Genomic DNA, 23,073 nt, shown 5'->3' on the forward strand with positions numbered 1-23,073 from the left:
TTTGCTCCGTCTTATCTCATGCAGCAAAGTTTTGTGCGGCACCTTCTCCAAATATTTCGATCTGCAGCAACTTCCTGATGATCGCATGGATGTGGTGGGCAGGCCAATTTTTGTGCTGCATGACTCTATGAATCTAATGCTACATCGGTTAAAAATTATTACCATTTCATAAGATTCTGGTTAAACACACGTTTTTATGTGCCCGACAGCTGTAACAATGTACTGTACAATGCAATTTCTTGAAGATTAATGACAGGCCAGACTCTTGGTCGTTCCCTATTTTCTCCCTCTCAACTTTCCTGATCAATTCATGGGAAACATTCCAAAATCAAAGAAATTTATTTTTATTTATTTTATTATTTAGACTTGAAGCCACACTGCCCAGCAATCCTGATTTAACTAACCTAATCATGGGACAATTTACACCGATCTACTTGGTATGTCTTTGGAAACCGGAGGGTCCAAAGAAAATCCATGCATTCCACAGGGACGATTACTGCGACTCCATACAGAGGACACCGGGATTGTACTCCAAAATTACAGATGATCATAATTAATGCTTGGACCCTAGCTTTTTAATAGAAACTTTGAGACATAGACCATCACTTCTGAGGGATAAACTGGCATTTAGTCTCATTAATTTTTCCAGTATTTTAGTTTTGCTTATGTTAATTACTTTAAGATACTTAGTGTCACTACCCCCTTGCTTTCCACAATTCCACAATACATTCTTCCAGTATGAAGACAAATTTCTCATGAAGCAATCTCTAGGGGGCACAGTTTTACTTTTGTTACTCTTTGTTCTTACCTAGTACAAGTCCTTGCCATCATTATATCCCTTATCAGCATTTCATCATTTTTATTAATATCTTGCTTATCCTTTGCTGGTCTGATGCATTTTTTTTGGCAGTTTGATAAGTCAAAGACTCATGTTGAAACAGTCTTTTGGCTCACCATGTACATGCCAATTGTCTACACCCATTCCATTTAAAGAGCCACAGAGTCATACAATCTAGAACCAGGCCCTTTGGCCCATCTATTCCATGCCAAATTCTATCCAGTCCCATTGACCTGCACCTGGACCATAGCCCTCCATCCATGTACTTATACAAATTTTCTTAAATGTTGCAGTCAAACCTGCTGGCAGCTCATTCCACACTCTCACAGTGATGAAGTTCCCCTTCAGGATCCTCTTATATATTTCACCTTCCACCCTTAACCCAACCTCTGTTCTGGACCCACACAACCACAGTGGAAAAGGCTTGCTTGAACTTACCCAATCTATGCCCCTTATAATTTTGTATATTGCTACCAAATCTCCCCCTCATTCTCCTACACTCCAGGGAATTAGACCTACCTAATTGACTTTTCCTGATAACTGTCCTCAAGTCCTGGCAACACTCTTGTAAACTTTTTTGGTACTCTTTCAATCTTATTGATCTCTTTCTTGCAGGTAGGTGACCAGAATTGCACACAGTACTCCAAATTCTGCACTAGCCTCCTACAAGATGCAAGGGGAGCAAGCTCCTTGGGGAGCTCTGGGGTCTTATCCAGCCTAATCTGAATTGACTTTATTTCTTACATCCTTCACATACACGAGGAGTAAAAATCTTTACGTTACATCTCCGTCTAAATGTGCAATCTTATTAATTTATAATAAATAGAACAGTTAGATCGAAATACACTCAAATCAGTTAATCAGACTTATGGTCTGGTGGAAGAAGCTGTCCCAGAGCCTGTAGGTCCTGGCTTTTATGCTGCGGACAACACACACAAAATGCTGGTGGAACACAGCAGGCCAGGCAGCATCTATAAGGAGAAGCACTGTTGACATTTTGGGCCGAGACCCTTCGTCAGGACTAACTGAAGGGAAAGATACTAAGAGATTTGAAAGTAGTGGGGGGAGGGGGAAATGTGAAATGATAGGGGAAGACCGGAGGGGGTGGGATGAAGCTAAGAGCTGGTAAGGTGATTGGCGAAAGTGATACAGAGCTGGAGAAGGGAAAGGATCATGGGATGGGAGGCCTCAGGAGAAAGAAAGGGGGAAGGGGGGAGCAACAGAGGGAGATGGAGAACAGGCAGAGTGATGGGTAGAGAGAGAGAAAAAAACAAACAACTAAATATGTCAAGGATGGAGTAAGAAGGGGAGGAGGGGCATTAATGGAAGTTAGAGAAGTCAATGTTCATGCCATCAGGTTGGAGGCTACCCAGCCGGTATATAAGGTGCTGTTCCTCCAACCTGAGTGTGGATTCACCTTGACAGTAGAGGAGGCCATGGATGGACATATCAGAATGGGAATGGGACGTGGAATTAAAATGTGTGGCCACTGGGAGATCCTGCTTTCTCTGGCGGACCGAGCATAGGTGTTCAGTGAAATGGTCTCCCAGTCTGCGTCGGGTCTCACCAATATATAAAAGACCACACCGGGAGCATCGGACACAGTATACCACACCAGCCGACTCACAGGTGAAGTGTCGCCTCACCTGGAAGGACTGTCTGGGGCCCTGAATGGTGGTGAGAGAGGAAGTGTAAGGGCAGGTGTAGCACTTGTTCTGCTTACAAGGGTAAGTGCCGGGGGGGGATTGGTGGGAAGGGATGGGGGGGATGAGTGGACAAGGGAGTTGCATAGGGAGTGATCCCTGCGGAAAGCAGAAGGGGGGGAGGGAAAGATGTGCTTGGTAGTGGGATCCCGATGGAGGTGGCGGAAGTTACGGAGAATTATACGTTGGACCTGGAGGCTGGTGGGGTGGTAGGTGAGGACAAGGGAAACCCTATCCCGAGTGGGGTGGCGGGCGGATGGGGTGAGGGCAGATGTGTGGGAAATGGGAGAGATGCGTTTGAGAGCAGAGTTGATGGTGGAAGAAGGGAAGCCCCTTTGTTTAAAAGAGGAAGACATCTCCTTCATCCTGGAATGAAAAGCCTCATCCTGAGAGCAGGTGCGGTGGAGACAGAGGAATTGTGAGAAGCTGTGGTACCGTTTCCCGAATGGTAGCAGCTGGAATAGATTGTGTTTGTGGTGACTCGGTCCCCAATGATCCTACAAGCCTTTTTTCACACGTCTTTGTAAATGTCCTGAATCATGAGAAGTTCACAACTACAGATGCGCTGGGCTGTCCATACCACTGTGCAGAATCCTGCGATTAAGGGAGGTACAGTTCCCATACCAGGCAGTGAAGCAGCCAGTCAGGATAATCTCAATTGTGCCCCTGTAAAAAGTTCTTAGGATTTGGGTGGCCATACCAAACTTTCTCAACATGGTCTGTACATGGTGTGTACAGACCATGTGAGATCCTCGGTGATGTGGATGCCGAGGAACTTGAAGCTATTTACCCTCTCAACCCCAGATCCATTGATGTCAATAGGGGGTTAGCCGTTCACCATTCCTCCTGTAATCCACAACCAGCTCCTTTATTTTTGCGACATTGAGGGAGAGGTTTTTTTTTGATACCACTGTCAGAGAGATGACTTCTTCCCTGTAGGCCACCTTGTTATTGTTTGAGATTAGGCCAATCAATGTAGTGTCGTCGGCAAATTTAATTAGCAGATTAGAGCTGTGAGTGACGATACAGTAACGGGTATACAGGGAATAAAGGAGGGGCAGTACACAGCCCTGAGTGGCTCCTATATTGTGAGTCAGAGGTGTTGAGGTGAGGGAGCCCACTCTCACCACCTGCCGGCGATCTGACAGGTTGTCCAGGATCCAGCTACACAAGGCAGGGTCAACGCCAAGGTCTCTGAGCTTCCTGTCAAGCCTGGATGGAACTATGGTGTTGAATACTGAACTGTAGTCCAAGAACAGCATTCTCACATAAGCATTCTTTCTCTGCAGATGTGTAAAGACAATATGTACAGCAGTGACTGTTGCGTTGTTGTCGACTGCTTGTGTCAGTAGGTGAATTGTAAGGGGTCCAGTTTGGGTGGTAGCAAGCTGCAGATGTCGTCCTTGACCAGCCTCTCAAAGCATTTGCTTATTATTGAGGTGAATGCGACAGGACACCAGTAGTTCAGGCATTTTACCTCGGTCTTTTTGGGTACAGGGACAATGGTGGGTAATTTGAAGCAGGAGGGCACTCTACACTGGGAGAGGGAGAGATTAAAAATGTCTGTAAATACACTTGCCGGTTGTGCTGCACACATCCTGAGTACTCGCTCTGGGATGCCGTCTGGTCCTGCAGTCTTGTGGCTGTCCACTCATTGGAAACATCTGCGTACCTCAGCCTCAGGGATGACCAGGTTGCAGGTTGTAGTGGTGGCTTTCCTCGGAGGCTCAGAGTTAACGATATCGAACCGAGCATAAAAGCGATTGAGCTCATCTGGGAGAGAGATGGTGGCAGCACCACAATGTTCGGCTTTGAAGTCTGTGATGGTATGCAGCCCTCACCACAAGTCATATGTGCTATTTATTGTGAATCTTGTCTTAATCTTGTCCCTGTATTGTTGTTTCGCGGCCTTGATAGCTTTGGGCAGATTGTAGCTGCTCTTCTTGAGCTCTTGTTGATTACCAGCAAAGTAAACTCTATTTACCTTAAGACAGCAAGCACCTCCTCTCTGTAATCTAGATGCAGTCCATGACCTCATTATTGTTTTGCCTCAGTTCTATAGACTTTGTGCCCATCTTTTGAATAAATAACAGATGCAAAAATTTCCTTTACGATCTCCTCCATCTCTTTCGGCTACTTACATAGATGACCATACAAGAGATCAATTTTGAATCCCTTGATAAACACAAATGATTCTGCAGATGCTGGAAATCCAGAGTAACACACACAAAGTGCTGGAGGAACCCAGTAGGTCAGGCAGCATCTATGGAGGGGGATAAATGGTCGATATTTCTGGCTGAGACCCTTCATTAGGACTGTCCCTTGCCATCCTTTTGCTCTTAATATCTGTACAAGCCTTCACCTTGTCTGCCAGAGCAAATGCCTTCTTTTAGCCCTCCTGATTTACCCTCTGAAGAGCTCTCTTGTATTTCTTAATGCTCCTTGAGTGCCTCATTTGTTTGCTGCAACCTATATCTGCTATGCACCTCCTTAACCAGGGCCTCAATATCCCTCAAAAAACAAGTTTCACTAAACCTAGTAGCCTTGCCTTTTATTCTGACAGGAACATACAAACTCTGTACTTTTGATATTTTATGTTCGAAGGCTTATCACTTACTAACACTCCCTTCGCCAGAAAACAATCTATTCCAATCCATACCTGCCATATCTTTTCAGATGCTATCAAAGTTGGCCTTTCTCCAATTCAGAGTCTTAAAACTGAGGGCCAGTTCTATCCTTCTCCATAACTATTTTGAAACTAATGAAATCATGATCACTGGACCCAAAGTGTTCCTCTACACACACTTCCATCACCTGCTCTGCCTCATTCCCTAACTGGAAATCCAGTATCACACTCTCCCTATTGGGACTTCTATAGTATATATTGATTAAAGAAACAACCTGAACACATTTCACAAACTCTACCACAGTGTGGGAGTCCCAGTCAATATGTGCCAAGTTAAAATCAGCTACTATCGTGAGGTAATGTTACAGTTATATAAGACCTTGGTTAGCTCCCACTTGGAGTGAAGTGTTCACCTCACTGAAGGAAGGATACGGATATGACAGAAAGAGTGCAGAGGCAATCTACAAAGATGTTGCCTGGATTGGAGAGCGTGACTTAAGAAAATAGGTTGAGTGAACTTGGCCTTTTCTCCTTAGAGCAACGGAGGATGAGAGGTGACCTGATAAAGGTGTATAAGATGATGACAGGCATTGATCATGTGGACGGCCAGAGGCTTTTTCCGAGGGCTGAAATGGCTAACACGAGAGGGCATAGTTTTAATATGTTTCGAAGTAGGAACAGAGGGGATGTCAGGGGTAAGTTTTTCACACAGAGAGTGCTGGATGCATGGAATGTACTGTCGGCAATGGTGGTGGAGGCGGATACAATAGGGTTGTTTAAGAGACTCTTAGATAGATTAGGGCAATTTGGGCAATGCGGTAGGGAAATTCTAGGCAGTTTCTAGAGTAGGTTACATGGTTGACACAACATTGTGGGTCAATGGGCCTGTAATATGCTGTAGGTGTCTATGTCCTATGTACTATCACAATCTTTTTTTTAAATGTTGGTTCTGGCATCACAAGTGGGAAGTGTGTGTGGCATGGATATGATGTCAATACTATGTGCTTGTCTTTCTTAAGGGAGAATGTAAGGAATGTAAACTATTTATGGCTCTAGTGAAGAGGAAACTTAACTCCTCAGAATTCTTTAAGCCTTGGTGCAATGCTTCAGGACAGATAGCTTAAGATTTATTGAAACCTGTTCATTATCAACAGGCTAAAAGACTAGTTACTGACAGGTTTTGCTTCATTTTTACTATGTTGAGTGCCAGGTTGGGATGCATTCTTGCTATTTCCTTGTGCAGGTTTTGTTGAGAAAGCTGCAGGCCCTCACAAGTTTTTCTTAGGCTTTCTATCTGGCAAATTTCTTAAGGATACTTTAATTCCTTCCAAGCTTCAGATATCAACAACCCTACACATCCTCTTCCTTCAGTTAACTTCAATATCTAGAACTGCACTTCTGTGTTGTGTTAGAAATACTAGTGCATTTAGCACTAACACCAATTTTGATCCTCTGCAAAAAAAAACTGAGGAGCCAGTCACAAGAAAATGTATAGCAGAGTTAGGATGTTTTATGCCCCGTAGGAAATATTAACATGTAGCCTGGGGAGCTGCCAACGCTAACTTGAACAAAGCTGTTTTACTGAAGGACAGCGAGACAGCAGTAATGCACACTGTGATGGAGGAAGGCTACCTGTTTGGAGGAGACCCTTTTGAGTTCAGCCCAGAGGAGACATTAAATGTCCTCATGGACAGAATGGTCACTGAGACACAAATCAACTTTCTTGCAAATGGCTTTCTGCCAGGTATGCACATTGATAACATTTCATCTGTGTCTCCATCATCATCCAGGGGTTTCCAACACAACTCGTACATCTTGTTGCTTGTGACTACCTTTTGCAGGGTGTGAGGAGAAACTCACCATTACCTCTCATCAGTAATCTTTGAAAGGACACTAACCAAGAGATGGTAGAAGAGATAAACGGTTGAAGGAGTAATTGACAAATCAGGACAGACAGGTGGATGAAGGTCTGTCACTACACCCAAAAGCCCATGTGCCATCTCAGCACTATGAGAGTTGTGCAGAACAGATCAGTGAGGGCCATATAATTGGAGAATGAGCTGTAGTTGGCATGAAACCTGGGGAATCTGATGTAGACCTTGCTGGTGGAGATTCCATACATCCATACTGCCCAAAGAATTTAGAGCCAAGGATGGTTCAGGCAAACAAAAGATGGCTGGCATGGAATGATGAGAAAGTGCAGGGTGACAGCAGAACAGAGCAAGTATTGGGCCAGACTGCAGAACAGGGAGAGGACAGGGAGAGAGGGCAGGAGGTCAGAGCAGGGAGAGACTTCCCAAAGTTCTGTTCAGTTTTTCACCAAAAAATTCAGGATGATCTGTAAATAATACAAGAATTAGTGATCTCTTACCTCACTTAATCTGCAGCACTTCTCCATGTATTTATCAAGACTATCATTTGATTGTTCCCTTTTCAATGATTGAGCTACTTCTGCATGCTCCATTTTACCTTCCGAAACTGGAAGAGAATTGGAGTCAGCAATGACTATTTCAACCAGTGATACATGTTTGGATTGCTTCACTGGTTCATCCACGGCTGGAGGACTCAGACTTAAGTGGATGCTTGACCTGTTGCCCTTTCTCCAATCTGTAGAAGCTGTGGGCTCCTCTACTACAGAGTGTTGCTGCTCACCAATTTCTTGATCTTCTTTTATGCATGCTGCAGAATTGGGACAGGAATCTGCTGGAGGTGATTGCTGGATTGCAGACGTGGAAGAAATGCTCAAAGCCATCCCTGAGTCACAAGATGACACTCTCCGATGTATGACAAGGCTTTGTTCGGACCCCGATGGGGTCAAGGGAGAATGTGCACCACTTAGAAATTCGGCACCAGAGTCCTCAGATTCGGATTTATACAGTTTCAGAACTGCGCAGTTTGAAGATCCCTTTCTGTCAACGAGTTCTGTTAACAAGTTCTGGTCTCCAGACATTGCTAGATCATTGCCACCAATGGTTTGTGATCTTGGATAGGTCTCAGGGTTTCTTGTCTTGGCTAGTGTTGGATGGGAGGAGATGTCCTCACACTCCAAGCCATTTTTCAGGGCTGTCACTTTGGTCAATACTACTTTCGTCTTGGATGAATCCTGTTTCACCACTACAAAGACAAAAGCAAAATGCCACACATAATCAAATCCAGTTACTTTAACAGCAGAAGCCTAATGCTGAAGTTTAGCAATCAAGCAAGTTATTCAGCTGCATGCAGCCAAGCCCCAGTCAGAGCTGCATTCAGAACTGGATCCCAAATGGTACTGCAATGAATTCTAACTTGTGCATTTATGACAAGTATCTAATTTAGCAATGAGTTTTGAAAACACAAACAAAAAAGAAGCTACTGAAAACACTCAGCAGGTCAGGTAGTGTGATTTTAAATAATGTTCTTTTGCTCGGGAGGGATAGTGGGGATGAGTATTGGAATTGTGGACTAGTGAGTCTTACATCAGTATTGAAGGGGGTTCCTGGAGACGGGATTTGTGAGCCTTTGGAGAAGTGTGGTCTGGTTGGGGATAGTCAGCATGGCTTTTTGAGGGGCAGGTTGTGCCTCACAAGTCTGATTGAATTCTTTGAGCAAATGACAAAACTGATTGATGAAGGTAGACCAGTGGGTGTGAATTTTGGTGGGGCATTCAATGGAATTCTCCATTGTGCAGGTTTGAGGATGATGTGAATGCCGGTGGTGTTGGAGGTTGTCGTAGGTTACAATGGGACACTGATGGGTTGCAGAGCTGGGCTGGAGGGTGGTGAATGAAGTCTGGTCCAGCAATGTGCGGGCTGATTCACTTTGGAAGGTCGAATTTGAAGGAAGAATGCAGTTAATAGCGGGATTCTTAATAGTGCGGAAAAACAGAGAGATTGTGGTTTCCACGTCCATAGATCCTTTGTGGTTGTGGTGTAAGTTGATAGGGTGATGAGAAGGCATGTGGTGTGTTGGTCTTCATTGGTCAGTGTCTGAGTGGCTTTGGAGATGGTGTAGGGGATTTGCTGGGATGCGGCAAGCATTAGAGAGCATATCTCATGAGAATAGGTTGAGTGATCTAGGGCTTTCCTCTTTAGAGGAAAAGAGTACGAGAGGTGACTTGATAGAGGTGTGGTGGAGCTTGTTAAAGGTGGAGAGTGTGATGGATGATCAACTGAATGTGGAGATTTGTGGGATGAAAGGTGAGGACTGGGGGAAATCTATCCTCGGCCTGTCAAGCAGAAGAAGGAATATGCGTAGAAGTGTAGGAAATAAATAAGATACAGTGTGGTCAAAAGGCTCTGTTCTCTGCAGAAGAAGGGAAGCTACATTTCAAGAAGGAGGAAGACAACTCAGAGGCACAGCTATGGAAATCTTTGGAGAAAATACAATATGGACAGAGGAATAAGGAGAATGAAAGGAGTCCTCATTCGGAGGTGGGGGTTGAAGGAAACATAGTTGAGTTAGCTGTGATGTCTGTAGGCTTGAAATTAATCAAGTGGCTTGCCTATCTTCTAAAGGGAGACTGATAAATGTAGAAATGGACAGAGAGATGAAGCTGAGAGCAGGGTGTGAAGCTACAACAAAAGGAATGAAATTTTTAAATGTACATAGAAAACACAGGTGCTCAGATTTACCTATCAATGATGACTCCGAGCAAAATGGCTAATATATTGCCACTCTCTGCTCCTTCCCCAAAGCCATTTAGTTTATTTTTCTTTGAATACCAATCCCAATGCCTTTTAAAAACCTTGACTGAAATGGTTTCCACCAGTCTCAGAGGCAATCAGTTCAGCATATAAACACTATTTACACCCGGTGGTCATTTTATTATGTACAGGAGTGGAAGCCGGTGTGGCTTTCTGCTGCTGTAGCCCACCATTTTGAGATTCGACTTACTGTGCTTTCAGAAATGCTCTTCTGTGCATCATTGCTGTAATGCCTGGCTACTGTCACCTTCCTGTCAACTTGAACTAGTCTTCCCCATTCTGACGTTTGGTCTGAATATCAACTGAACCTCCTCACTATGTCTGCATGCTTTTGTGCATTGAGTTGCTACTACATGATTGACTGATCCAAAATCTGGATTAATGAACAGATGTACACATATACATATTAAAGTGGCTGCTCAGCATATGTGAAAATATTTTTGCTCAAAGTTTCCATGTACCTCCTGCCCAACACTTTAAATCTCTGCCTCTGTGCTGTTGAACCAATTACTGATTCAGAACCGTTTTTCTCTCCTTAACCTTAATTCAACAAGATTTTGTACGCTTCTGTCAAATCTCCTTTCAGCTTCCTTGCTGGAAAGAACCATTCCCTGTTCTCTGGTCTAACACCTTGCACCTGAAATCCCTCTTTCTTGGAACCATTCCAGCAAATCTATTGTGCTTCCTCTCTTGAATCTTCACACCTTCATGAAATAATTGTTTTCCAGGTAAAAAAACAAGGATTTTATCATTTCCCTGCTTTTGCCCTGAAACACAGTTTTACCAACTCTCCTGCAACTTTCAAAGACTTATGCACATGTACAGTATACCCACATGTATTCATGGGGATCGTGCCATTTGGTCTATATTTTTTCTCATTCTTTCCACACTTCACAATTTAATTTCATCTGCAGCCTATTTATTTCTCTGGTTTTTTTTGTTAGGGTATTAGTACTAATAATATTAAATTGTCCAGATTAGCCAGTCCAACATGACCAAAGTCCCAAGCGTGCTGGTTTATTGGAGTTTTACTGTAAATGCAAATATTATGTTAACTTTAAAATGCCTATTTTGTTTTTCTTCTCGGCTGGTATGCATCTGGAACTTTAGGATATGCAGTTGGGCTGGCAACTCTGTGGCTTCACGCTTCCAGGAATTTTCTTTTCTGTTTTTGATTCAGACTTTCAGTTTCAGCATTTCATTTTGCTCTGTGCTTTACAATAGTCTCCCATACCCTTAGGAAAGGCATGGATGCAACAGAACAATCAAATATTCCACTCCTGACTCTTTCCCACACTGGCACAGATGAGTGGGCGTGATGGCCTGCAACTTGGCTACGTTGCCTGATTTAATCTTTCTTGGAAAATCTGATGTAAACATCCAAAAAAATATATATTTCGGGTTAATGATTCCAGGTTTTGATGGACATCTGGCTCATACATGCGCCATGGCTGTTCAGATAAGAGCAATAATCAAAAGCAGAATCCATTTTATTTTCACTGACTTATATGGCACGAAATTTGTTGTTTTGTGGCAGCAATACAGTGCAAAAACTCTACCATGTCTGGCTGCAAAAGGAGGATGGTTGGGCATGGGGCTAGCAACCCCATCCTGTAAAAGCTCAATGCTACAGAAACACCAACAGAAGCTCCAAAAACCTCATCCCCGAGAGAGGAAGAATCTTTGAGGAGCAGTGTACTGGGGACAATTTGAAAGACTGGTTTTGGATAGATGTCTCTGGTGAACTGCTGATAGCGGCCTATGCCCCAGCAGGAGTGATGGGCTACGAAGAAGAAGAGTGCAAAGCCATAAAAATTACTGTAAATTACTAAATAAATAAATAAATAAATAGATAGAGCAAACAAAAGGAATAATGAGATAGTGTTCATGGGCCATTCAGAAATCTGGTGGTGGAGGGGAAGAAGCTGTTTCTAAAATGCTGAGTGTGTATCTTCAGACTTCTCCTGTCCTGGATAATGAGGGTGTTTAACGATGGATATCACCTTCTCGAGGCACTACCTTTTGAGGATGTTCTCGATGATGGGGAGGGTTCTGCCTGTGGTGGAGCTGGCTGAGTCTCTAACCATTCATCCCCCCTGCCTCCATATACGTGACGCAACCAGTCAGAAAGCTCTCCATTGTACATCTATAGAAATTTGCAAGAGCTTCTGGCGACATATTAAATTCCTTCACACTCCTAATGAGGCAGAATTGTTGGCATCACTTCTTCATGATTGCATCAATGTGTCGGGCACAAGATAGATCTACAAAATGTTGGAACCCAGGAACTTGAAGCTTCTCACTACTTCAATGCTAAGGCCTCATTGAGGACTGCTGTGCGTTCTCTTAACTTCTCCTTCCTGAAGTTCACTATCAATTCCTTGGTCTTGCCGACACTGAGTGCGAGGGTGTGCTGTTACACCTAACAACCAGCCGAACTACCTCACTTCTGTACACCCCTTGTCACCATCTGAGATTATTCCAACATTACAGGTGTCATCTGAAACTTTATAATAGGCATTTGAGCTGTGCTTAGCCACGTAGTTGTGTGTGTCGAGAGAGTAGAGCAATGGGCTTAGCACACATCCTTGAGGTGCACCATATCAGCGAGGAGGAAATGTTATTACCAATTAGCACAACAGCTGATAAGGAAGTTGAGGATCTAGTTGCAGGCAGTGGTACAGAGGCCCAGTTTTTGAAACTTGTTGAATAGTACTGAGGGGGTGATGTTGTTGAATACTGAATTATAATTGATAAACAGGAGCAAACCTAATGTATGTTTTATTGTGTCTAGGTGCTCCAAAGCAAAATGGAGAGTCAGTAAGATTGTGTCCACTGTAAAACTGTTACAGTGATAGGTAAATTGCAGTGGTCCAGGTTCTTATTCTAGCTATGTCCAATATCTCAAAGCATTTCATTAAGGTAGATGAGATTGCCACTGGGCAATAGTTGCTGTAGCAATTCTGAAGTGTGCAACAGTTCCAGAATATGAAATGGTCTGTTTTAAGTTTGTGTAAGAACAGTGTGTGTGAGTCACTAATTGCTTTTATACTTTCAGAGAAACTTCCACAAAACTCATTTGTCTGGATAACTAGGAATATTGATAACATTCAGCATGGTTAATCTATGCTTAATCATGTCAGTGCAACTGGAAGTAATGTCCAATCAAGATATCATTCATTACCTAACCAAAGCTAAGTGGCCATCAGCCCAGGGCCTACCAGCTACTATGACAACTTAGTGCACTTGCTGGCACATTCTTGTATCATTTGGCATTAAGGCTGCAGACCTCAATGGGAGCTGATGAAGGAACATGAAGCCACACCCGCAGCAGAACATAGCACAGGAACAAGCCCTTCATCCCACAATGTTGTGCTGAATTAATTAAAATAGTAATCAAATCCCCAGCTAAAATCATTGCTTCTGCCTACATAATGTTCATCGTTTTATTTCCTGCACATTCATGTGCCTATTATGTGCCCCTTGAATGCCTCTATCTTATTTACCTTCACCCCCACCCCAGTCAGTGTAGTCCAGGCACCTACCACTCTCTTTGAATCCTTTGCCAGTCTTTTACACCATCCGAAAATTCACTGATCTCCATTTTATCTGCAAACTTCCAAACCCACCCATCTACGTTTTCAACCAGGTCATTTGTGATTTAGATATACAGTGGACTCCAGTTGATTAGGCTATTGTTTAATCCGGCAGTCGTGAAATTTAGGACAACTCATAGAGAACAAAAACTGATCAAAAAAATTGCTGAGATTCCATTTATTTATTTGCTGCTTAACTGGGGCAGGAGACTGTTGCTAAAAAGGTTCTAACTAGCATCAGTCTCGTACTTGTGTGGCTGTTAGATGCTACAAAGTGCTTAGAGCAAAACTTTTAAAATAGCGTCAATTGCATGTGTTTGTGTTCATAAAGCAGTGATTTTTGTCGCTGATAGTTGGTGAGAAATAAGACAATTCCAAACTGTTTTGCTCACTGCCGTTTCAAGCATTCAAGCTTGGACATGCCAGGAATTGAAAATGGCTGGAAGTAAAAATGAACCATTTCACTACTTCAACAAGTTAGGAACAACAAAGAATTTGAAGGTATCGACAATCATCTTGAATGTTACAATAAAAATGAAGATTTGGAGGATACAGTTGTTAAAAGAATTGTATGATTGTATGAAGGCAGTCCATTATCTACACTAGATGTCTGCGCTGATTTTGTTCATTTACAGTCACTCAAAAGAACATGGCAACGTACATTGGATTAATTCCTCTGCTGATAACTATTAGAAACTAACAGTTTTATAGTACTGTAGTGTTATATTTCATTTAAATACATAGTTTCTTATTCAATCTGTCCTTTTTATACCTTTTTAACTATTTCCATGAAACTTCAGATATTGGGGCAGAGGCTTAATTGGGCCAAAACGTATGGTCCTGATGTGTCCAATTAACTGTACATCAGAGATAGCAGAAATCCAAGTACAGTTCTCTGCAGAACACCATTAGCCACAAATCTCCAGCCAAAATAAGTCCCATCAACCTCTCTCTCTTCTATGGACAAGCCAATCCAGAATCCAAATAGCTAATTCACTATAGACAACATCACATTGAGTTAGATCTGGCCCTTGTGGCTAAAGGGATCAGCGGGTATGGAGAGAAAGCAGGTACAGGGTTCTGAGTTGGATGATCAGCCATGATCATACTGAATGGCAGTGCAGGCTCAAAGGGCCGAATAGCCTACTCCTGCACCTATTTTCTATGTTTCTATGCATCCTAATCTTCTGGAATCTTCATTAAAATCCATGTGGACCATATCTACAGCTGCGTCTTCATCAATCACCATCGTCAACTTCTCAGTAAACTCAATCAAATTAGTATGACATGACATGCCCAGCATAAAGCCATGCTGACCATCACTAATTGTTGAATCAATCTTATAATCATGTCATGCTGTAATGTTATCAGTACCATTGTATGTACAGTATCAGTCTCCCATTATTCTGGTCTGTTTTGATAAAATCAGCATCTCCTTTCCCAATTCTATGGCTTCAACTACAGAGTGCAAACCCCGCAAGATTTCAGTTCTACATTGACATCACATGATCTATTGGTCTTAACTGAATTTTCCAAAGATTAATGGTTTATTTCAGAGAACTTTGCTCATGGGTTAAGTCAGAATGTCTCTGGTTGCTCTTGGCTTAGATCTCGCAGGTCTTCCTTTCACAGAATTGACTTTCTGTGCACCAAGCTTATTGTATTCAACTGGTTCTCTGAATCAAATCCTTTCTGTTCCCCCTAGACTTAATTTCTACACTCCACAGACATCTGGCATTCTCTTTGTTGAGCACTGTTTGTAGAAACATTTTACATTCCACAATGCACACTCTCCCAAATGTAAAGTGTTTCTTTTCTCAGCCACTCAAGTTGCCTAACACAGTCCAACAGTTAGCCAATATTCCCTGTACATTCTCTTTGTTGGCTTGTGCACTGTGCTTCAATGCAGGAACATCCTCCTGCTAGACATCTCCAGCTTGGCTTTAGATAACTCTGCAGCTTTGCATACCTCCATACATATAATTTGCTAGAGCCATTTCTGGCTCATGTAGTTTGGTGCCAGCTGCAGCAGAAACTTGACAGGGCAGAAATGGAGCAGGCTTCAGTTACCATAGAGAAATCCATGAAACCCATCCAAAGTCTTCTTTCTTCAGCACAGTCTCAGAGATCTGCTTTCTGTACTCTAAAGCAGAGGATTGACAGCCTCTCACTGTACGTTCTCTGTACGTGCAGGTCAAGAAGCTTTGACAGTGATACAACTTGGATCAAAAAAGAACACAGCCTATCGCAACCTCATCTGAGGACAGTTCCAGCAGCATTATGGAACATTAAATGTTTAAAGCAGCGTGGCCAGCAATCAAATTTGGATGACTCACATAAAAAGTAAAGACTGATTAGTCTATGTCAATGTATGTTCACAAATTTCTTTGTGGGTACTGTTTTAATATTGCTGTTATTTAAAATATATTATTTAATTCATTCCTGCATGTAGTCTTCACTGAAATCTGTAGATGGGGCGATATGCGGAGGCTTCTGAAAGACAAGATAACAGCTTTAATCTTCACTGATGTTACCTACAGAAATGGCTCTTTTATTGTAACTTTGCAAATTCTAAAGGCAAGCTTCAAGTTTTCTTCAGTGAGGAGATGAAGGGGAATTTCAGTAATCCAGCATATGTGCCAAAAGTAATCAGTGTCACTGAACTTCAGCACAGCCAGACCCTGATACTGTGTTCTCAGAGAATCCACGTAATTTCTTCCTGGCCTTTCTCCTACTTGGTCCCACATCACTCACATCACCCAGAGGAAGCACATGCCGAAAGATCTTCCCTTGGCTATCACCCAGTAATAAGGCTTTTCTTGTAATCCATGTGCAGGCAACGATTACATTGAAACTGATAAATGAAGAGACTCTGAAGGTGAAGCCATAACCTCCAGAGAGAATCCAACCATTTGGATTTGGAGGGCATTGAATTTACTGGCAAAACGTTGAGCATAAACATCAACTATATTCAAGGATGAAATGAATAGTTCTTGGACAAAGATGTTCAGAGAGATCAGGCATGAAAGCAGTGCTGAGGTCAACAATCAAACTAAATAATGGAGCATGTTCAGGGCCAGTTGGCCTTCCCGCCGCTGTCTGTAATGAGTTTGTACATACTCCCCTTGACCGAATGGGTTTCCTCCACGTGTTTCGATTTCCTCCCAAGGTCCAAAGACTTGCTGGTTGGTAGGTTAATTGATCATTGTAAATTGTCCCACGGTTAGCCTGAGTTTAAATTGGGAGATTGCTGGGCAGCATGGCTCAAAGGGCTGCAGGCTCTACTCCATGCTGTATCTCAATAAATCAATACATCCTGTTTCTTCTGTCCTTGGTCAAGAACACAGCTACCCGGGTGCACAATCTGTCACAAGGAAGCTGTGAAGTCAGAGAATTACTGCTTTCCAGGTTTCATGTGCAGCGAGACTAGCAATTGCATGGGTATTATTGCCTATTCAAGTGTGCAAACTTTAATCATAGAACTCCTCTGAAAAGATATTTAACAAAGTCATAAAAAAGAGAAAAACAGAAGCAATAGGAGAACACTCGGCCCTTCGAGCTTGCTCCGACATTTAATGAAGCTGCAGAAGATTTCTTTAGGATGTAAATACAATGTAGTTACAAAGTTTTCCTTCAGGATGCATACATCATGACTTTCTGCCTTCTTGAGTATTTGAATATGATGGGATTTGCCCTTCCCCTTCATGGAGATGTGATATACCCATTAAAGCTATGATGAGTTAATTATCATTAATTGCATTAACAATGTGATCAATAATTAGACAGTTTCATGCTGATTGTTGACACTGAACTGTTGGAGATAATTCCATTTAGGATTCAGTTTAGTACATGAGAAATTCCACCTGAGAGAAGCAAAAAAATCAATCTACAGGAGGTATTCAGCATGTTGACAACATTGGGGGAAGACCTGTGTTTAATTTGATCACCTTACCGAATAAAATACACATGTGCGTTAGAATAGAGCAAACGTTGACAAGACTGATATCTTTATCAGAGCAAAGGGACAATTGAATTACAGTTCTGATGCAGAGTCTCTACCTTAAGTGTTAACAATCTCTTCCCCACACACTGTGCCTCCCCCGGATGCTGCTTGACCTGCTGAGTTCCTTCAGCAAATTGTTGCTTCAGATTCCAGCGCCCGTGTCTCCATCTGAGTTATTTAAATCATCCTTATCGACAGGTGAGGTACCAGAGGACTGGAGGATAGCTAATGCTGTTCCGCTGTTTAAGAAAGGCTCTAAGAATAAACCAGTGTTGGCGCGTGGCCAAGGCATTGGTCTAGTGATCTGAAGGTCGCTAATTCGAGCCTCAGTTGAGGCAGCGTGTTGTGTCCTTGAGCAAGTCACTTAACCACACATTGCTCTGCGACGACACCAGTGCCAAGCTGTATTGGCCTAGTGCCTTTCCCTTGGACAACATTGGTGGTGTGGAGAGGCATAGGCAACTGCCTGTCTTCCATATAACTTGCCCAGGCCTCAGTCCACATCAAAATCGATGGACAGCCGAAGAAGAATAAACCAAAAAATTATAGGTTGGTGAGTTTGACATCAGTAGTGGGAAAGTTAGTGGAAGGTATTCTAAGGGACTGGATATATGAGTATTTGGACAGACATGGACTGATTAGGGATAGTCAGCATGGCTTCGTGCATGTAAGGTTGTCTCTAACCAATCTAAAAGATTTTTTAGGAAGTTACCAGGAAGGTTGATGAAAGCAAGGCAGTAGATGTTATCTACATGGACTTCAGCAAGGCATTTGACAAGGTCCCGCATGAAAGGTTGGTCAAGAAAGTTCAGCCACTTGGTATTCAAGATGAGATAGTAAATTGGATTAGACATTGGCTTTGCCAGAGGGTCGTAGTAGATGGTTGCCTCTCTGACTAGAGGCCTGTGACTAGTGCACTGCTGCAGGGATTGGTGCTGGGTCTGTTGTTGTTTGTCATCTATATGATCTGGATGATAAATTGGATCAGCCAGTTTACAGATGATAGCAAGATTGGGGGTGTAGTGGACAACGAGGAAGACTATCAAAGCTTACAGCTGGATCTGGACCAGATGGAAAAATGGGTTGAAAAATGGCAGGTGGAAAGTAATGCAGACAAGTGTGAGATGTTGCACTTTGGGAGGACCAACTAGGGTCAGTCTTACAATGAGCTAGAGGGCAATGAGGAGTGTGATAGAATAAAGGGATCTGGGAATACAGATCCACAGTTAATTGAAAGTGGCATCTCAGGTAGATTGGTCGTAGAGAAAGCTTTTGGCACATTGGCTTTCATAGATCAAAGTACTGAGTACAGGAGTTGAGATATTACGTTGAAGTTGGTGAAGCCAAATTTAGAGCGACGTGCAGTTTTGGTCACCTACCTACAGGAAAGGTGCAAATAAGATTGAAAGAATACAGAGAAAATTTACAAGGATGTTGCGGGGATTGGAGGACCTGAGTTGTAAGGAAAAATGGAATATTCCCTGAAACATAGAAGATTGAGGGAAGAATTGATTGAGGTATACAAAATTACAACGGGTATAGATAACGTAAATGCAAGCAGGCTTTTCCCACTGGGATTGGGTGCGACCACAACTAGAGATGGCTACTGTAAAACATTGTGTTAACTGTTACACTACCATGCCACTGTGCTACCGTGCTTCGCTAGTCTACCTCATATGCATTCCCTCACTCTCTCTTTATTTGCTCCTCTTGTGCTCACCTAGCCAGAGTTACACAGCAAAGGCCCCTTGGGCCTACAATATCCATAGCAACTGTCCAAAAAAATACAGTATATGACCTAATCCTATTTACCAGTACTTGATCTGTTCCTTTCTGGGCAAAGGTGAATCAAGTGTTAATCTAACCTGGTTCTTAAATGTTGTAAGAACACCTGACTCTGCCATCCACGTAGGTAGGGTTTTCCAAATTCTAGCCGTCCTCCAGATAGAAGAATTCTTTCTCAGGTCTTCTGTAGTTCTGTTCTACCAGTCTGTTGTCGCCAGTACAATCTTCTATGCGGTGGAGTGCTGGGGCAATGGCATCAACACGGGTAACACCAACAGGTTCAATAAACTGATTAGAAGGGCTGCACGCACAAATTGCTGGAGGAACTTAGCAGGCCAGCCAGCATCTACAGAAAAAAATAAACAGTCGACGTTTTGGACCGAGACCCTTCAGCAGGACTGGAGGCTGTGCTAGAACAAAGGACCCAATGGAAACTCCTGGCAATTCTGGACAATGTTTTTCACCCTCTGCGTGGCACCTGGGCTGAACAGAGGAGCACTTTCAGTAACAGACTAAGACAACTGCGCTGCTCCAAAGAGCGTTATATGAGGTCATTCTTACCCTCGACCATTAGGCTCTACAATGAGTCAACCTATAGCCAGAGAGGTGATGACCCCCTCTTGTTAGACTGTTGGAGGTAACTTATTTTTTTATTCTTTCTTACTTCTCTACTAATATTTGTATATCTGTGCACTTGTAATGCTACTGTGACACTGTAATTTCCTTTGTGATCAATAAAGTATCTATCTATAGTCCTAGCTCTAAACCTTTGCCCTCTAAGTTTTAATACCTTTGCTGTGGGGAAAGTCCACACTATCTCTGGCTTTCATAATTTGTAGACGTCTATTTGCTCCCATCCCCAATAAGTCTGTTCTCTAGCCTATCCAGTCTCTTCTCACAACTGAAACACTCCATCCGGGTGAACCTCCTAATCAGACTTTTGATTTTTTCCTCTGGCCTTGAAATTTCTTTCTCACTTTGAACCATACTACCACTTTTGGTAGCAGTAGCAAATTTCTGAATCCTAGTGCTGACATTTAAGTCCAGCTCTTTTATAGATACCATGAAAAGCAAAAAGCCTGCCACTCACCATGTGAAAGTAAGGAGGAAGAAGAAACTTACCAGTTACCTTCCTCACCAAAACCAGATGAGCCAAAGCCACTCCAACACTGGGCCACTCACATAATGGCCACTCTTACAACGGCTGCTCTGCTTGTGCCTATCTTATTTTTGTTCTCCTCTTTTCAAATGAATCCCCTCACTGATTGGGTACAGTCCAAATCTGAAAACTATCTCGAAGCGCTGCCTTTTTTCAACATCAGCGGCAGACCTAAATGAAATTGTTGCTTCTTGTTGTACTCCTGCTCACTGATTGGGTGCAGTCCAATTCAAGAAAGCATTTCAAGAATTCTCTATTTCAAGTTTAATTGTTAATTCAACCACACATGAATACCCACAAATACAGCCAAACAAAACAGGGTTACTTCAGGGACAAGGTACAAAACACAGTACTAACAGTCATTCAGCACATATAAGATAGAATTAAAATACAGTCACACAGAAAAAAAACAGTCCAAGTCCCTGAGTCTGTGAATGTTGCAGCAGTCTGCAGTCAAACACAATACAGCTGGTCTTCTGCAAAGCTAACACTGAGGGTATAACTGACTACAACACCTCTCCCCCAGATAGCCGCAAACAGGCAGCCCCATGGCTTGAGGTCTAATTCTTGTTGCGGCCGAGGCCACTGCAGCCGAACAAAACACAGCTTGTCCTCCACCGAGCGAACACAGAGAGCAGCTCCAACACCTCGTGCACCGACTCTGACGGCCCCTGCTGGACAATCACAAACAGGCAACACACCGTTTGAGGCCTAGTCTCAACTGCAACAGAAGCCCTGCATCTCTCCTTGTCATCTGCACCCGCCATTCACCAATAAACCAGCTAATCGGACTTGCAGCATTCCACATTATCAATGTCCAACAGGGTCTTACGATCACAAGAAAAATAACTAAGACTATTACTCGCTGTAAGACTGCACACTGCAAATTCTGCTACCATCATTACGCTTTGCTTTTATCTTTATTACTGTCTCAGTTACGGTAGCCGAGGTCCACCAGCCATTACACCCTAGTTTTGCTACATCTCTGAAATTTGCCCCTTAAGTGCTCTTTCATCTCTCTCTCTCTCTTTCTCTCTCTCTCTCTCTCTCTCTCTCTAGACATTAGAGGAGTAAACAGGAGATTCCATCTCCTGAATAAAGAAGCTTACTTCAGGTTTAGGAAACAAGGATCAGGCAGGGATCTGGAGAGTTACAAAGTAGCCATGAAGGAGCTGCAGAATGGACTGAGGAGAACTAGAAGGGGCATGAGAAGGCCTCGGTGAGTAGGGTTAAAGAAAACTCCAAGGTGTTAAACGTATGTGAAGCGCCATTCAGACTATCCAGTTTGGCTGCATCATCGTGTAGTACAGAAGCTGTAAAGCATCAGACCACAAGACCCTACAGAGGATAGAAAAAAATTGCTGAGAGGATCACCAGGGTCTCCACCCACCCCGCCATTTGTAACATTTACCGGCAGCGTTGTACATGAAGGGCCTGAAGTATCGTTGAGGATCCCAACCACCCACCCCACAATATCTTTGATCGATTACCATCAGGAAGGAGGTATAGAAGCTCCAAGACTAGGAATGCCTGACTGGGTACAGCTTCTTCCCCCAGGCTGTCAGACAAACAAATATACTGCCACCACCAAGGTCTCGGCACCAGGACAGTGAGTTGGTTACTGTTTATTGTACTATTTATTGTTTTCCTGTGCTGTGCACTTCACATGCATCTAGAATTATATTTTATTACCTTACTTGTGGTAATATTTTGCTTTATGTAACATAGATGCACCGTGCTCCAGAGGAATGCTGTCTCGTTTGGCTGTATACACGTACAGTCAAATGACAAAAAACTTGAACTTGAACAGGAAGATGGCCAGAATGAGGTGGGACTGACCACGAACAGTAGAGGAAACGTGCCTGGAGTTGGTGAATACTGAAATTTTGTTTCAGTATTCACCAGTGAAAGGGACCTTGACATTTGTGAGGACAGTGTAGAACAGGCTGATATGCTTCAATATGTTGATGTTAAGAAAGAAGACAATGGACAATAGACAATAGGTGCAGAAGTAGGCCATTTGGCCCTTCTAGCCAGCATTGCCATTCACTGTGATCATGGCTGATCATCCACAATCAGTACCCCGTTCCTGCCTTCTCCCCATATCCCTTGATTCCGCTATCTTTAAGAGCTCTATCTAACTCTTCCTTGAAAGCATCCAGAAAATTGGCCTCCACTGCCTTCCGAGGCAGAGCATTCCATAGATCCACAACTCTTTAGGTGAAAAAGTTTTTCCTCAACTCCATTCTAAATGGCCTACCCCTTATTCTTAAACTGTGGCCTCTAGTTCTGGACTCCCCCAACATCGGGAACATGTTTCCTGTCTCCAGCATGTCCAATCCCTTAATAATCTTATATGTTTCAATCAGATCCCCTCTCATCCTTCTAAATTCCAGTGTATATAAGCCTAGGTTGCTCCAATCTTTCAACATATGACAATCCTGCCATCCCAGGAATTAACTTCCTGAACCTACGCTGCACTCCCTCAATAGCAAGAATGTCCTTCCTCAAATTTGGAGACCAAAACTGCACACAATACTCCAGGTGTGGTCTCACCAGGGCCCTGTACAACTGCAGAAGGACCTCTTTGCTCCTATACTCAACTCCCCTTGTTATGAAAGCCAACATGCCATTAGCTTTCTTCACTGCCTGGTGTACCTGCATGCTTACTTTCAGTGACT

At 43.0% G+C, this 23,073-nt stretch overlaps 1 protein-coding gene across 2 annotated transcripts in view; it reads right to left on the minus strand.

The window, feature by feature from the left end:
• The window catches only part of LOC140715261 (uncharacterized), a 95,415-nt gene that overhangs the window by 68,263 nt on the left and 4,079 nt on the right, over positions 1-23,073 (minus strand). For both annotated transcript variants that reach the window (XM_073027190.1, XM_073027191.1), the window contains exon 2: positions 7,539-8,281. In XM_073027190.1, coding sequence (XP_072883291.1) covers positions 7,539-8,281 — 743 coding nt within the window. The remainder of the gene's footprint in view (positions 1-7,538; positions 8,282-23,073) is intronic.

Source organism: Hemitrygon akajei, chromosome 23 (assembly GCF_048418815.1).
Source record: "Hemitrygon akajei chromosome 23, sHemAka1.3, whole genome shotgun sequence".
In the NCBI taxonomy this organism is placed as follows: Eukaryota; Metazoa; Chordata; class Chondrichthyes; order Myliobatiformes; family Dasyatidae; genus Hemitrygon; species Hemitrygon akajei.